Source organism: Phaethon aethereus, assembly GCF_964289735.1.
Source record: "Phaethon aethereus genome assembly, chromosome: 2".
NCBI classification, from domain to species: domain Eukaryota; kingdom Metazoa; phylum Chordata; class Aves; order Phaethontiformes; family Phaethontidae; genus Phaethon; species Phaethon aethereus.
Window position 1 is genome coordinate 25,512,222 of NC_138582.1, and position 13,272 is coordinate 25,525,493.

The 13,272-nt window shown below is 45.8% G+C and overlaps 1 protein-coding gene across 1 annotated transcript in view; it reads left to right on the forward strand.

The window, feature by feature from the left end:
* Positions 1-3,784: 3,784 nt before the first annotated feature.
* NIPAL2 (NIPA like domain containing 2) overlaps positions 3,785-13,272 on the forward strand; it is a gene marked incomplete at its 3' end in the record, with an annotated part of 52,591 nt that continues 43,103 nt past the window's right edge. The window contains 1 exon segment of the mRNA XM_082014752.1: positions 3,785-4,041. Coding sequence (XP_081870878.1) covers positions 3,886-4,041 — 156 coding nt within the window. The 5' untranslated portion in view covers positions 3,785-3,885.

Genomic DNA, 13,272 nt, shown 5'->3' on the forward strand with positions numbered 1-13,272 from the left:
AAGTGATGAGGCATGGGCAAACAAACACGAAAGGCCTTCTTGTTTCCTCTTCAGGCGCCCAAGTGCACTGAGTATCTGAAATGAAGTGACCCTGGTGCCGGGTCAAGTTATCCACAGATGACTTCAGGAGCCTAAAGCAACTAGAGGTAGGAAACTGCATAACGACCCTGTTAGTTTATGCAGTCACACTATCAGATAAGCCAGAATTCAGGGAGACACACAGAGCAAGCACCTTCACGGATCACCTGAACCTGAGGTCAACAAAGCACTTACTGCAGTCTGCAAAGCCTTGTGACCCAACAGAGGAACATCATCTTCTCCTAACAGAGACCCATGCTTGGCCAAAGTATATCAGATAAAAATACCACATCAAAGTACGGGAATCCATGCAACTAAACCCCACAATACTCTCTCGTGTCTCCGTTTCTCAGAAGTAACCCAAGCTGATAAGGGCTTGATGGGAGCCACTAGAGAAGGTGGAGGTAACTTCCCAGGCTGTACAACCCCTTCTTTTCTACCCCAAAATGACCAGCAATAGAATGGGAGGAGTCAAAGATTGCCCTCTTGCAAATGACTCCATTTAATCATGCTTGAGATTTTCTAGCAATGGAACCAACTCATGCGGCATCTACTCCATCTTCACCGGCGCTACCTCCTGCTGTGTGCTACTCAGAGGGAGTGAGGTGGCTCAGTCCTGTCCTGATTCTAATGTGGGTCAGCCACTGCAGCCAGATACAAACCCTTACTTCTCTTGCCTTTGCCCAGACTTAAAGACAGACAGAGCCAGCAATAGCAAGTCAGGTCACCTTTCTGAAGATACTTTCCCTGACGTATTTCTTGAGCTACCCCAGGTTCCCCACAGTACAACAAAGACAACAACAGAAAAATATACATGCAGGGAATCATACATGGTGCATTCTGAACACAACCCCAGTGATGTGACCCTGACTCTGGTGCTAGACTTCTGCTGTGCTATTTTGCTAATGTATTGTGGTGCCCGCTGAACACACCTTATATTTCCATGGTTTTGAAGTGGCTCTAGTCAATTCTGCTGGCCCACCTGGCAGAGGACACTCCTGCTTTGAAGGATCCTCAAAGAGAACTTGACTTTGGGCAGAAGCTTTGCAGCACAGCTGAGCACCACTGAAAACTGGAAATAATGCTCTCAGTCAAAACACCCTGCAGATCCCATCTTCTGCTTTCACTCCATGGAACATTTCCTCAGAATATTTTAAGTGTCAGTCCCAAGGGCTTTAATAACTTTACACCAACTATGTCAGCATTGCTTTCAGCCTGAACTCAGCAATGCACAAGTATAGGGACATTTGCACATACTGAGTTGGTTTTTCTAATGAAGGGTGGTAACTGAGTAGAAATAGTTTCCAAAATGCTGTTTACTTTCTTAATAGGGCTGGCTTACAATGTAAAGAAAGGTTAAATTCATCTGAATAACTTTGGGCTCTTACACATGCAAGACAATCAGAGAGTTTTAATAAATAAAGGATGCCATAAAGGCCCCTGGCGTGTTTAGACAGAGTGAGCACATCTGAACCCAGTGCGGAACAGCGATCTGTCACTGCTAGATCAGCTTCAAAAGCAATTCAACAAGGGATCCATGTAGGCAACATTACAGAAAACCTGTTCCAATAACTTTCTTATGCAAGAGAAAACCACAGTCACATTTGTATTTTAGGCAGTGAATCAACAAGAATGAAGCAAAACAAGAAGAACTGTCCTCAAGAGATATTTTGGGCTGCTCCTCTCCTCCCACTCCCCTTACACTGCTTTTCAATCTCTTACCAGCTTGCACATTTTTTGGCAACAGAGAACGATACTGCAGAGGTCACTGGCAGGCTGGTGGGGACCGCTGCGGCTTTTGGCTACCAAAGACAACTTCCCCAGCCTGGGGAAGCGTCGACCTCTTTGCTCCCCATTTTGGGCTGGGGCAGAGGTGACTGTGGGTGAAGGAGGCAGAGGAACAGGAGAACTTTCCTCAGCCCAGCAACCTTTGACAACCAGTTGCTGCTTTTCCTCTTCGCCCCAGGATCTGCTGTCCAACAAGTGCAAATTGAGGATGACAAATAAGAACATTAGCCTGGTGTTTCTGCTAAAATGATCTGCCTTGAAGTAGCTGATGTTGACACTTAAATTGTCAGCAGACTTCCAGTTTAGTGCTCCAGTTAGAAGAATGGGTCCATTCACACTTCCCTCTGAGCTATTGTTTCAACTCTCTCTAGACCCGACAAATATCACTGCAGCAGTTTACACTCCAGTTCCACTTTAAAGGGTTTTTTTGCAACCATAACCCAAATTGCCTAGAAACTTTTTTTCTTTTAAAAATGTAAGCTTAGACTCCGGAGAATAATTACACAACGCTGTAAAAATAGTCTGCAGTAATTTACATAGCCGTGAAATATTGGAGCTGTTTTTTTTCAGCGTACCTACATATACATGGCTGCAGCTAGCTCCAGTATTTACAGAGGACCCACTGGAGCTGCGATCACAGAAACTGGTATTTCAAGTTAGGCTACAGACATGAACAAAACATTTCTTGTTATAAAGGCAGGTTTCGTATTTTGGGTGTTATATCATCATTTAACTGAAACACTACCTTGCCATTTCTGCCTTTCCTATATCAGCTTCTGACTGGATTAAAATAAAATCCGTGTAGCTAATGCAGGCATTGTTTATGTAGTAAAGTAGGAGAGTATTGATTTAACTGCAGTTTTTTTCCTGTAATTACATGTTCCTTCAATTTTCCAACAAGTTAATCATACTGAAGGGCTGTATCCTCATTTCTTTCTCTGCAGTCAACTTTGCTGCTGCTTATTTCTATTAGGTGGTGTACCTCCTCTCCTGCTGCAAGATCACTCCCCATCCTGCTCTCCTGCAAACTGACTTGTCCTCTCTCTCCTGATGCATCTTGCTGATGGCAGGACCACCAGTCCCACTGGAAGTCAACAATCAATCCCACTTCTTCGTATGAGTAGGAGAAAACTCTGCTGGAGCAGGTGACAGAATAACTGCCCACTGACCCTCATCTGCTGCAGTAATTGTCAGGACTTTGGATATCTTCAAGCCCAGCTGACTAACAGGATAAACTAATACAAGTCAATGCTTCCAAGCTAGAGAGTATGAGCTCTCTGGATTACACGTAGTTATCCCGTCCAGAGCCTGAAGATGCAGTGGCTTAATTCTTCCTTTCTATGCTTCCCTAGAAGCCTATTTCTGTCTTCCATGTAGTTCTGCTAAGCTCCTACCTTGCTAGCTCCTACTCTCCGTTTTAAGGAGCTTTTTTAGTTGTTTTCCCCAGGAGAGCTTAAGTGATCAAATCAAAACTAACAGAATGGATGGATAAAGCCACAGTCTGGAAACAAACCCATTGCCTGAAAACAAACCCATTGCCTGAAATTTCTGCAAAGAAACTATTCAGGAAATACTTAGAAGCAAAGAATACATGACAAAAAGAAGAATTTATGTGAGTGACTATATGCATATAGGAACAACTTCCAACTCTGGCAACCTAGCAGTGAGGAATTCATAAATGACCATTAGATTTAGGCCCTGATTTGAAGGAGTTAAATTCCCAGGCTGCCTTTTCAGAGCAGGGTGGGGCACTGGGGAAGTCGGGGGGGGGGGCGGGGAAGGCACCTGAATACCCTAGGAAGGAGCGGCAAAACCTTCTGTCAAGCTCTCCTTCCTCTCCTATGCTACAAATACTCCGCAGCTGAGGGTCTCCCGGCGCCCACCGGCAGCCGCAGCCCTCGGCCGCAGCCCGCTGCGTGCAGTGACCCACGCAAGCAGCCTTTCCCGCACCAGGAAGCGAGTGCCACGTCCTGCTCACCTCTGCTCACAACCACCCATCCCCCCCCGGCGTGACGGTGCATGGCATGGCCGGTGGCCGGTGGCCGGTGGCCGGGGCCTGAGAGCAGGGACATGGGCATCCTCCCCGTTTCGGAGCGGGCATCCTGGAATGCGTCCTTTGGGGGGCCGGGCAGCGGGAGCGGGCCCCTCTCCGGCCCCTGGTACAGCATGCACAAGGTAAGTGCCCGCTGGGCAGCGCCGTTCTGGGGCCCAGGGCTCGGGGAGAGCGGGGTAATCATTTCAGCCTCTCCCCACCGTCCTCTGAAGACCCCCCTTCCAGCGCCCATTTGCTGCTGACACCTGCTCCCTCTTCACCCCGTTGCTTAGCCCCTGCTGCCCTGGCTTCCCTCCAAGCAGTGCTTTCCGAGTCGGAACTGGGCAGGGAGCTGTGCTCTTCGGCGCTAGAGCATTGCTGTTTTTTGTCATCGGTGTTTCTGTTGCTGTCAGTGCTGACAATGTATTTGAGCAACTGCAAAAGAGAGACTGAAGCGGCCCCTGAGAACTAGCAAGTTGTAGCATCTGCTAGCAATAAAAATGAATTGGAGGTTGATTAAACCCTTTACCTTTTCCCTGCTTTTTGCTTCACAAACTAGGAGGCATTGGAGGATACTCAACATTCTTGTTTTTCACTGCATAAGAAGCAAACTACTTTTTTATGATGCAAAGTATTGGTATAAATTGTGCATAAAATGGCTTGCAACTAACTGCTCTCCTTTCCCTGTGAGCAACCCGGTAGCGGGTCATAACCTGGGGAAGGTCCCAAAAACTTTCCCCTCTGGATTCTGCGTTTGCTACTGGGTCGATATCCAGATGGCAGGAGGCATTTCTCAGCCCCATGTTCTCAGAGGGAAGGAATTCCTGTGCTCAGGTCCCCAGAGCAGCGGGACTCCTGACCGATGGCTGACAGTGGTGCTTCCCGGGACCAGAGCTGGGATCTTTTATGGGAGACAAGAGAGTGGAGCGCAGGGTTACTGTGGCTTTGGGAGTTAGGGCCCCAGGGCTGGGAGCGCTTGCAGAGCTGCGGGATGAAGGCAGCAACAGGGAACTCCCTTGGCCTGGGAACCCCCCGCGCATCCTGGCAGGGCTATCAGTTTGCTTGCAAAACACCCCAGCCCTGCCCTTTTACTTCTTGGGGTGCTGTGTTTTAAGCCTGGTAGTCTTCTGGGACGACCTGAATAATTTTTTAGTGTTGCTTGGGTATCTGTGAGTGAGACTTTTTCTGTGCTTCCATTTACCTGTAGAGTTGAGGTTTTGGGACAGGTAATGGTTAGCTATGGGTCATGTGTTGCTGCCAACCTTCATTTTCCCAATAGTTAACTTCTTCTGTGAACCCCCATTTTCACATTTTACATTTTTGGAAATATCAGAAACCATTTCCTCCCTCCATTCCCAGCTGTCTTGGCTGTGATTCAGTGGATCAGCCCAGCTTCAGGTCTTCACACACAAGGGCTCTTTCCCTTTCCCTTTTCTTGAGGCCATTTCATCCGCTTGGTTTGGTTTGAAGAGGAGCTCTTTGTTCTCTGCTTCTACAAGAGAACATAACTGCACCAGCTCTCATCTGCCTGGAAACATCCCAGGAAAGCTGAGGAGAATTGCCTTTTGGGGGGGATATTTTTCAGCCCCACGAACCATCAGGAAGTGAAAGAGTGAGATCCCCTTTCCAGAGCCCCTAGACATGAGGGGCTCACCATGGCTTCCAGTCACAGCTGCCTAGTGCCACGTGGGCATCAGAGACATTCATGTGGGATTAGCAGATCTGACACATGCATTAGGGAAATCCGTGGCACTAGAGTAAGCCTTAAACAATATCTGTAAACGCAGCTGCCTGGACGTAGTTTAAGTGCCTGTGTCCACATGGCTGTGTAGTATAATGCTTCCTTGTGCTGGCATTACATATCTTTGTGGGTTTTTTTTAGTTGGGGTTATTCTCCTGCTAGGTCCCTAGATCAGGCTAATTGGTGCTAGCTGTCATCATGAAGGTAGCAGGGGGAATGTGTGGTTGTGGGAAAAAAGGGTAGATGTGGGACTTCTCTTTGGCATCGGCATGGGTGTAGCTTGGTTGATGCTGCTCGAGGATCTGCACATCTGAAATCTGCAACACAGCATCCTGTGCTCCCACAGCCTTCCCTGTCTCAGCCCTGCGTTGTTTGTCATGGGACACGGGTGTGTTTAATGATGCAGTAAAATCTGATGAAATATGTACTTAGTTGCCTGAAGTATTTCCTGACAAACTAATATTGTTGTAATATTTTTGGGTCTGCTGGAGTAATGAACATAAGAAGCCACCACATGTGGATTTGGTCTGCTTATTAGAAAATGTATGTAATTTCTTCGGTATAATGTTTTTTAATTTCCCTCAGCACTTCCCAAAGATTGTTTATTTTTTTCCAATACTGTTGTTTATGGACAAAAACATTTTTCAAGATCAGTTGAGATTATTAACTACAATATTGATCTTGGTTTGACTTTCTGTCAGGGAAGGAGAAAAGAGCTGGGTGGCAATAGTCAATGAAATCTCAGATGTAATACTCCTTCCATAACTCAGTAGTTCACATGGCTGTTGTGTGTAGTCACTGTGTGTAGTTGTTCAAGTGTGGAAGCTGAGCTGGAGATGGAAATTCATTTCACTTTTGCTTCTTTTTCCTCTTTTGCCTGTCTCTTAAAAACTCAGAGTTATTACTGGCTGCCCAGACACACCTCGAGAGATTGTTTTATTTCTTGGGTTGTGGTAATAAATCATTTCGGCTCTATATTTGAGGTCTAAAATGTTGACAGCTCCTTCAGATGGATCCGTGGCCTCTTGTCCCACAACAATACATCACAGCCTGTCACAGGCCATCCGTGCAGGTGGCGAGTATGTGCAGCCAGGAAACCTGATCCCTTTTGTGCTCTAACCAGGAGATGGTGGTGGCTACTGTCGGGTGCAACGAGAAACCCCATGGATAAAACACATCATTGTGAGGTCTTTCTAGGCTGCTTTCTATCGTATACATGAAATCTAGATTTTGTGTGAAGTGCCACAACTAAGGCTTTTAGCTTCTTCTGTTCAAGGAGAAAGTCTTCAGTGCTTCAACTCACCCCCAACTTGTTAAGGGCTTGATGTCTAGTACCATTGAGCCTCAGCAAGGTGAGGGCATGGTTTGGTCCGAGTTCTTCCAGTGGCAGCACAGTCCCTGCTGGTACTTCTGCTGCCGTGGGGGCTGCTGCCCCTGTGCTGTGAGAGACCCAATTCAAGAGGGCAGGGAGCTGCCACCATGGAGAAGAAGATTATTTCTCCATTTCCCTTGGCCGAGGAAGCGCCCCAGAAACAGTGAGGGCCTCTTCAGCTGGCAATGCAACCAGAGAAAACATTTGTCATGGCGCATCCTACAAGCATTCACCAGGATATTTTAAACACTTAAACAATGAAATTTCCAACCATGGCTTTCAATCAGGGAAAGCTCTAGAGCAAGCCAAGGTGTCCATGGAAGTGCGGGTGGGAGCCACAAGGGCAGCATGGCCACAGCACACATGGGTTTCCACCAGGGCGGTTTTCCTCTGCAAGCAGCAACCACCTTCTAATGCCATTTTCTCAGTCTCTGTAGGGTACCTCATGCTGCAGCCTGCTCCCTGACGGACTGTAGATGTTAACTGTTCCAGGTTAATCAGTAAACCAGGCCCTGAGCATGGGGAGAGTAGAGACAAACATGTCCTCACCCAGCTCTCTGCAGCTGTACTCATCTGTGAAGACGATGGTGAAAAGTTTTTCCTCTTCCCCTCCAGCTCCTTATTCTAAAACTGTTCACTGAAAGCAAACAAAGGTATCAAAACACTGACTATATTTCATTGTGTTGTTCTTTACCTGTCAGCTTTCAGAGTTCACACAGTTTCAGTTTCCTTTATCTTATGGGGGAATGCATATGGGAGAAAATGCATGCTGTTTTCGTAGGTGGGAAATGTATGTTATTTTCAGCCCTTATAAATCAAAAGTTTGGAAGAGGACTTTATTCAGCCTTTTTTGAATCAACCATAGGGAATCCAAAAGTCAAAGCTTATCACGAAGAAGCATTGCAAACAGTTTGCTGCCAGCACCGATGCACGCTCTCCTGGTGTTGCTCTACTGTCAGGAATCCAGCAGCATTTCCGTGGCTTAGTTCGCATTTAATTAAGCTCTGCTAGAAAAGGATGTGCGGTCTGGGTCATAAACGCAGGACTGTCCAGCTGGGTGAGCTTTGCACCCCAGCTTTCAGACTCTGCCAGAGCTGTGGGTCTGACCTGCTGGGGGCTGTGCTCTCATTAGCTTTAGTGTGAGTGAGAACCTGATGTGAGAAAGCAAAACAAAGCACTAGTTAGAAAGGATCACACGCATCTTTTTTACGACCTCGTATGTCCATTCTGCCGTGCCAAACATCAACTGTCCCTGCAGATGTAAAGGTCACAACGTGTTTGGTGTGAAATGAGCACACAGCTTATGTAAGCTGCAGCCTCCAGGTTAAAGTAAGATCAGCTGCTGCACGGTGACTTATTCGTGGTAAAGGATGTAAGTACAGGAGAGCCTTACCCCTTGCACGGCACCATCGGTGTGTTTGTATCATTAAAGGAATGTAGCTTTTTTCCATCAACCCCTGCAAGCAGAGTGGAAATAAGCCGTGGAGCCGTTTACGCCTCTGAAAATACATGAGGCAGGGGATGGGGCAGCAGGTCTGGAACAGATGCCCTGGATGGGAAAGAAACCCAAAGATGGAGGCAGCATGCAGCTTTCAGGCCAGCCTGAGGAGCAACCTGCTTAGCTGGCTTCCCCCAGGCACTACTCGGGGTCCCCGAACTGCCTGCTTTCCTGGTGCTGTGATCCTCCGTCGCCCTGCCTGGGTTGCTCCTTCCAAGGCTGGAAGGAGTCAGGTGCCTGTGGCAGTTGCCCTCCCAAAGCCCAGCATGGTGCTGGGCAGGAGATACAGCAAACCAACTCAGCTCCACGTTTTGAGCTTGGGGCACACAGACCCAAACCAAATGCTATTGACGGGAGAGCTCATCCTCTCTCTGTTCTGGACACTTGCGTCTCTTCAGCACTGCTGGCAGAGCTGCTTGAATGAGTGCTCCCTAGCCCGACAGCCAACAGAAACTGGTGAGCAAAGCCCTTTTATTTAGGCTAACGACTCGCAGTTCATTTTGACCCAAGCAGTCTTGGTGGCTCGTCCTGGACACCTCAGCCAGGACATTGGAAACAACTGCCCTTGCAGACCTGGGACTGTGCTGTGCACCAGCTATAGCTCTGCCAAATGCCCGTTCCCTGACTCTCACTGCTTTCCCAAATCTCAGACTGTTTGCAATGCTTCCCCTCCCAACAGCTGTTATGGTAAAAGGAGTTGTCAGTTTTTCTAAGGACATTAAAGAACATGTGTGTTTGATTTTTTTTTTTTTTAATGATTAAGGTGACAGTGAGTTAAACAGGAGCTTTGTAATTATGTTAATCTATTTTAAGAGGTTTGAGAATGTTAATTTGGAAATTTCTAGTCAATAAGGAACATTACAATTCTTGTCATTTGTCAGAAAGTGGGGTGTAGAAGACAAATGCAAGGAAACTTTAATCACAAGTTATACATATCCTACCTAGTGCAGAAATTGGTTTTGCTTTGTACTGCTTCAAAATTGTATTTTACAGAAAGATTGGGGGCATAGTGCGGACTCTGTCTGATGTCCAGCTCAGCCCCTGACTACAGGGTTTAAAACAGGCACTGCTCTCCAGCACAGTGGTCCAGAGCAACAGAATCAGGTTTAGTCTGGATCCAGCAGAGTAGGGTAAGTGCTCCTCTTCCCTTAGTCTGCACTGAGTAGGACATACCAGGCATGAGACGAGTCTCTATCCCTACCCTGCTGTGGAGGCGTGTGCCTCAGTGCAGCGCTTTGCCCTCCCTGCACCCAACTTCTAGACTACTCTGCAAATAATGGACTTTCAATTAAATTGTCGGTGGCTACTGTGTTGATTTTGGTGTCTCACAGCCTTGCCTGGGAGTTGTAAGGTGATGTAGGGTGAAGGTCTGGCTGCTCAGGCAAACACCTGTCTACTGCTGAGATTTCATGAGGTTGCTGTGTGGATCTGGAACATCGCTGCCACCCAAAAAGGTGGTGTTGCTCCGGTCTTGAACCGGTGCTTCTGCTGTTTCATTTGCCCTAGCACTCATTTGACTCCTTGATGAGGCAGTTTTTCTGGCTAAATCGACATGAAAATACTCTTAATTTTTTAAATAAAAGTTGCCTTTCTCATAAAATCTCACCTATGATGCTGTGGCCCTTTATGATTTTGTGACACGAAGAAGACTGTATTGCTTTTCAAAGCTGAAGTATGACCTTTCTCTTCCTGTGCTCTTGAAGTCTGCTTTGGGCATCAAAAAAAAGAAAAGATGTCTGAATCTTGTCCTTGCATGTCTCGAACAGTCTGCTGGATCTGATTAATTCCTGTTTGAAGGAATCAAAAGAATCCAGACGACTCAAGCAGAAATTTGACCAAACTCAAAACCCAAGGCTTTAGAAGGATGAGCAAACAGCAGACTGTGTACTTCAGTCATAGGGGAGGTGAGGACCTTTGGTTAAACTAGTAACTGGAGGCCGTGATTATTCCGTTTGGAGTTTTGGTGACATGTATAAACTGTTATGCTCATGTTTATAATGTCACCAGAAGAATGGCATTTGTTCATGTGAACAGTTGGGAGATATGCTTTCCATTTTGTGACTAATCTGGACTTTGAAACATACTGCCAGCAGCTTCAAAAGAGAGCCAGTTGGTGTGCGAATCAACGCCAGGCCTGGAGCAGAGATCTTAAGAAATGTGGCAGTGATATTTGCAGAGTATGCTCAAAAGTAAATAGTCAATATCAAACCAAACAGATGTGTACTGCTTAAATTGAGGTTATACCAGTATAACTACATTCGCCTCCATGATGTTCATGGTTGATCTGCATCATCTAGGATAGAAGCTTTGGCCTTGTTTGGTGATATGAACTGTTTAGCCCATAATGGGGAAATAAAGAGAGATTGTGGAACTGTGATAGATAGAAATCACAGGATCGTTGGCATTTAACTCTTGGATGAGGCACGCAGTGACTCTCTGGCTATATTCGCCTTCATATCCTGATGTGTTCTGTAGAAACAACCCTGTGATGCAGAGGCATATGGTGAATGCAACGTCTGGACCATGACGAGTGCAAGGTTTGGAGGAAACCCCTCCATGTGTGGAAGCAATGACTCACAGAAAAGCAAATGCTGTCTCCTTGGACATGGCTGCCTCGTGCTGGCTGAGGTGAAGTAGTAACACAGACTTCTAACAGATCTCCTCTTGTGGACAAGTCTAGCTCTTGCTGACATTTAATCCCCTAGAACCAAATCAGCTTCATGGGAACTAAAATCTCCACCAGGGTCTTAGGTAACACGTCCAATGACTTAACTGTCATCCTTCTCAAAACAAAGTCATTTTGCCAGCTGATATGGATTGCACTTGAATCCTTTTTCTTCCAACAGCCAAGGATATCTCCAATGAAAGACGTTCCTGTGAAAAACAATCAAAATACAAGTCTGTTATGTACACAAAACCTGTATCCAGATAGTTAACTCCCAATTAAAACCTACTTAAATTTTCTGCGGCTCCAACTTGGAAATAAATGGATTGTGACTCCATTTACGTTGCTTTATGACTCTAACCTACTATATCTTAATGTTTTTCTTCTGCTTGTGGGGATTTTGTGTTTGTTTTGGGTTTTTTCTGCTTTGGAATTGTCACGAAGTTCTTGTATTTATTGACTTCTAATGACTCTTTGCTCTATTTCTCTCTCTTTCAGTGGCAATCTTTTGCTCCCTGCAGTTACTAAAGCACCATGCACATTATCATTCAGTGTCTGTGTTATCATGCAGCAATGACTCAGTCATCACGTCAAGATGATGGAAGGCAAAGCTTGTAGTGTCTGCAGAAGCTTTAGTCAAACAAATAATAGCAGCTTTCATCTCATCAAGAGTCTAGCTCCATCTCTTGAGTGTTGTACTGGTTTTGGCTGGAGTCAATTTTCTTCATGGTAGTTCGCGTGGTGCTGTTTTCAATTTGTGATGAAAACACTGTTGACAACATGGGGATGTTTTAGTTGTTGCTGAACAGTGTTTTCACAACATCGAGACACTTCTTGTTTCTCTTACTGCCCTGCCAGCAAGGAGGCTGGGGGTGCACAAGAAGTTGGGAGGGGACACAGCTGGGACAGCTGACCCCAACTGACCAAAGGGACATCCCATATCATATGATGCGCTCAGCAATAAATCCAGGGGAAGAAGGAGGAAGGGGAAGGACATTCGGAGTTACGGCATTTGTCTTCCCAAGTAACCATTATGTGTGATGGAGCCCTGCTTCCCTGGAGATGACTGAACACCTGCCTGCCCATGGGAGGCAGTTAATGAATTCCTCATGTTGCTTTGCTTGTGCACATGGCTTTTGCTTTACCCGTTAAACTGTCTTTATCTCAACTCATGAGTTTTCATGCTTTTACCCTTCCGATTCTCTCCCCACCTTGCTGGGGAGGAGAGAGTGAGCCGCTGCATGGGGCTGAGCTGCTGGCTGGAGTTCAACCACAACAGCTACAGATCAGAGGCTATTGAGTCCTACTTTTTAGGGCAAACTAAAAAGCAATGAGTGGTTTACAAAAGCATAGAGATGACAGCATCTGACTCAGGGTGCTCAGTTCTCCTTCATTTTTTTAATTCCTGAAATGGGGTAGACAGAATTTATCTTCATGGTCCCATCTCTATAGTAATCCCTGTCAAGAAGAAACTTTCTGACTATTGTATTTTATACTAATGCTAAAATACCAGAAAAGAAAGGCACCAAGTTCTATATGAGAGAATCCACATAACATACAGTTGCTGAAATATCAATAATACTCAAAACTGGGGAAAAAACCCATCACCTTGTTATCTCTTTAAGTGCAACAGAGAATATAAAAAGGTGATAAAGGTACCTAGGAGGCATCATCCAGATAAATTGATTTCTGTTTTCTGCAACAGAAGGCAACTATGTAGTAGATGTTTTGGATTCTTGTGAGCTAGATACCTACTCCTTATGTCAACATCCACTATGAACCAGAAAATGGTAACCAATAGTTTAAACCAGGTTACAGTTTGTAGTAAAAGATCAAAATGCACAACTGCAATGTGTCACAGGGAGACAGCTGGGAAAACATGAGCACATTGCCTACATCTCAGGCCCCTGCAAGAAATTTGCATATGAGGTAATTTCTTTAAAGAGTTTATTTGTTATCCCCAGATTTGCATCTTACAGTCTTGACCAGAAGTATCTGCAAATTAAATGCATCCAGTTGTGTGTTTATGTGTGTATGCACCCATATACATACTTGTGAATATTTCAGAAGGTGCAAGACCTTCTGTTTTTAAATCATC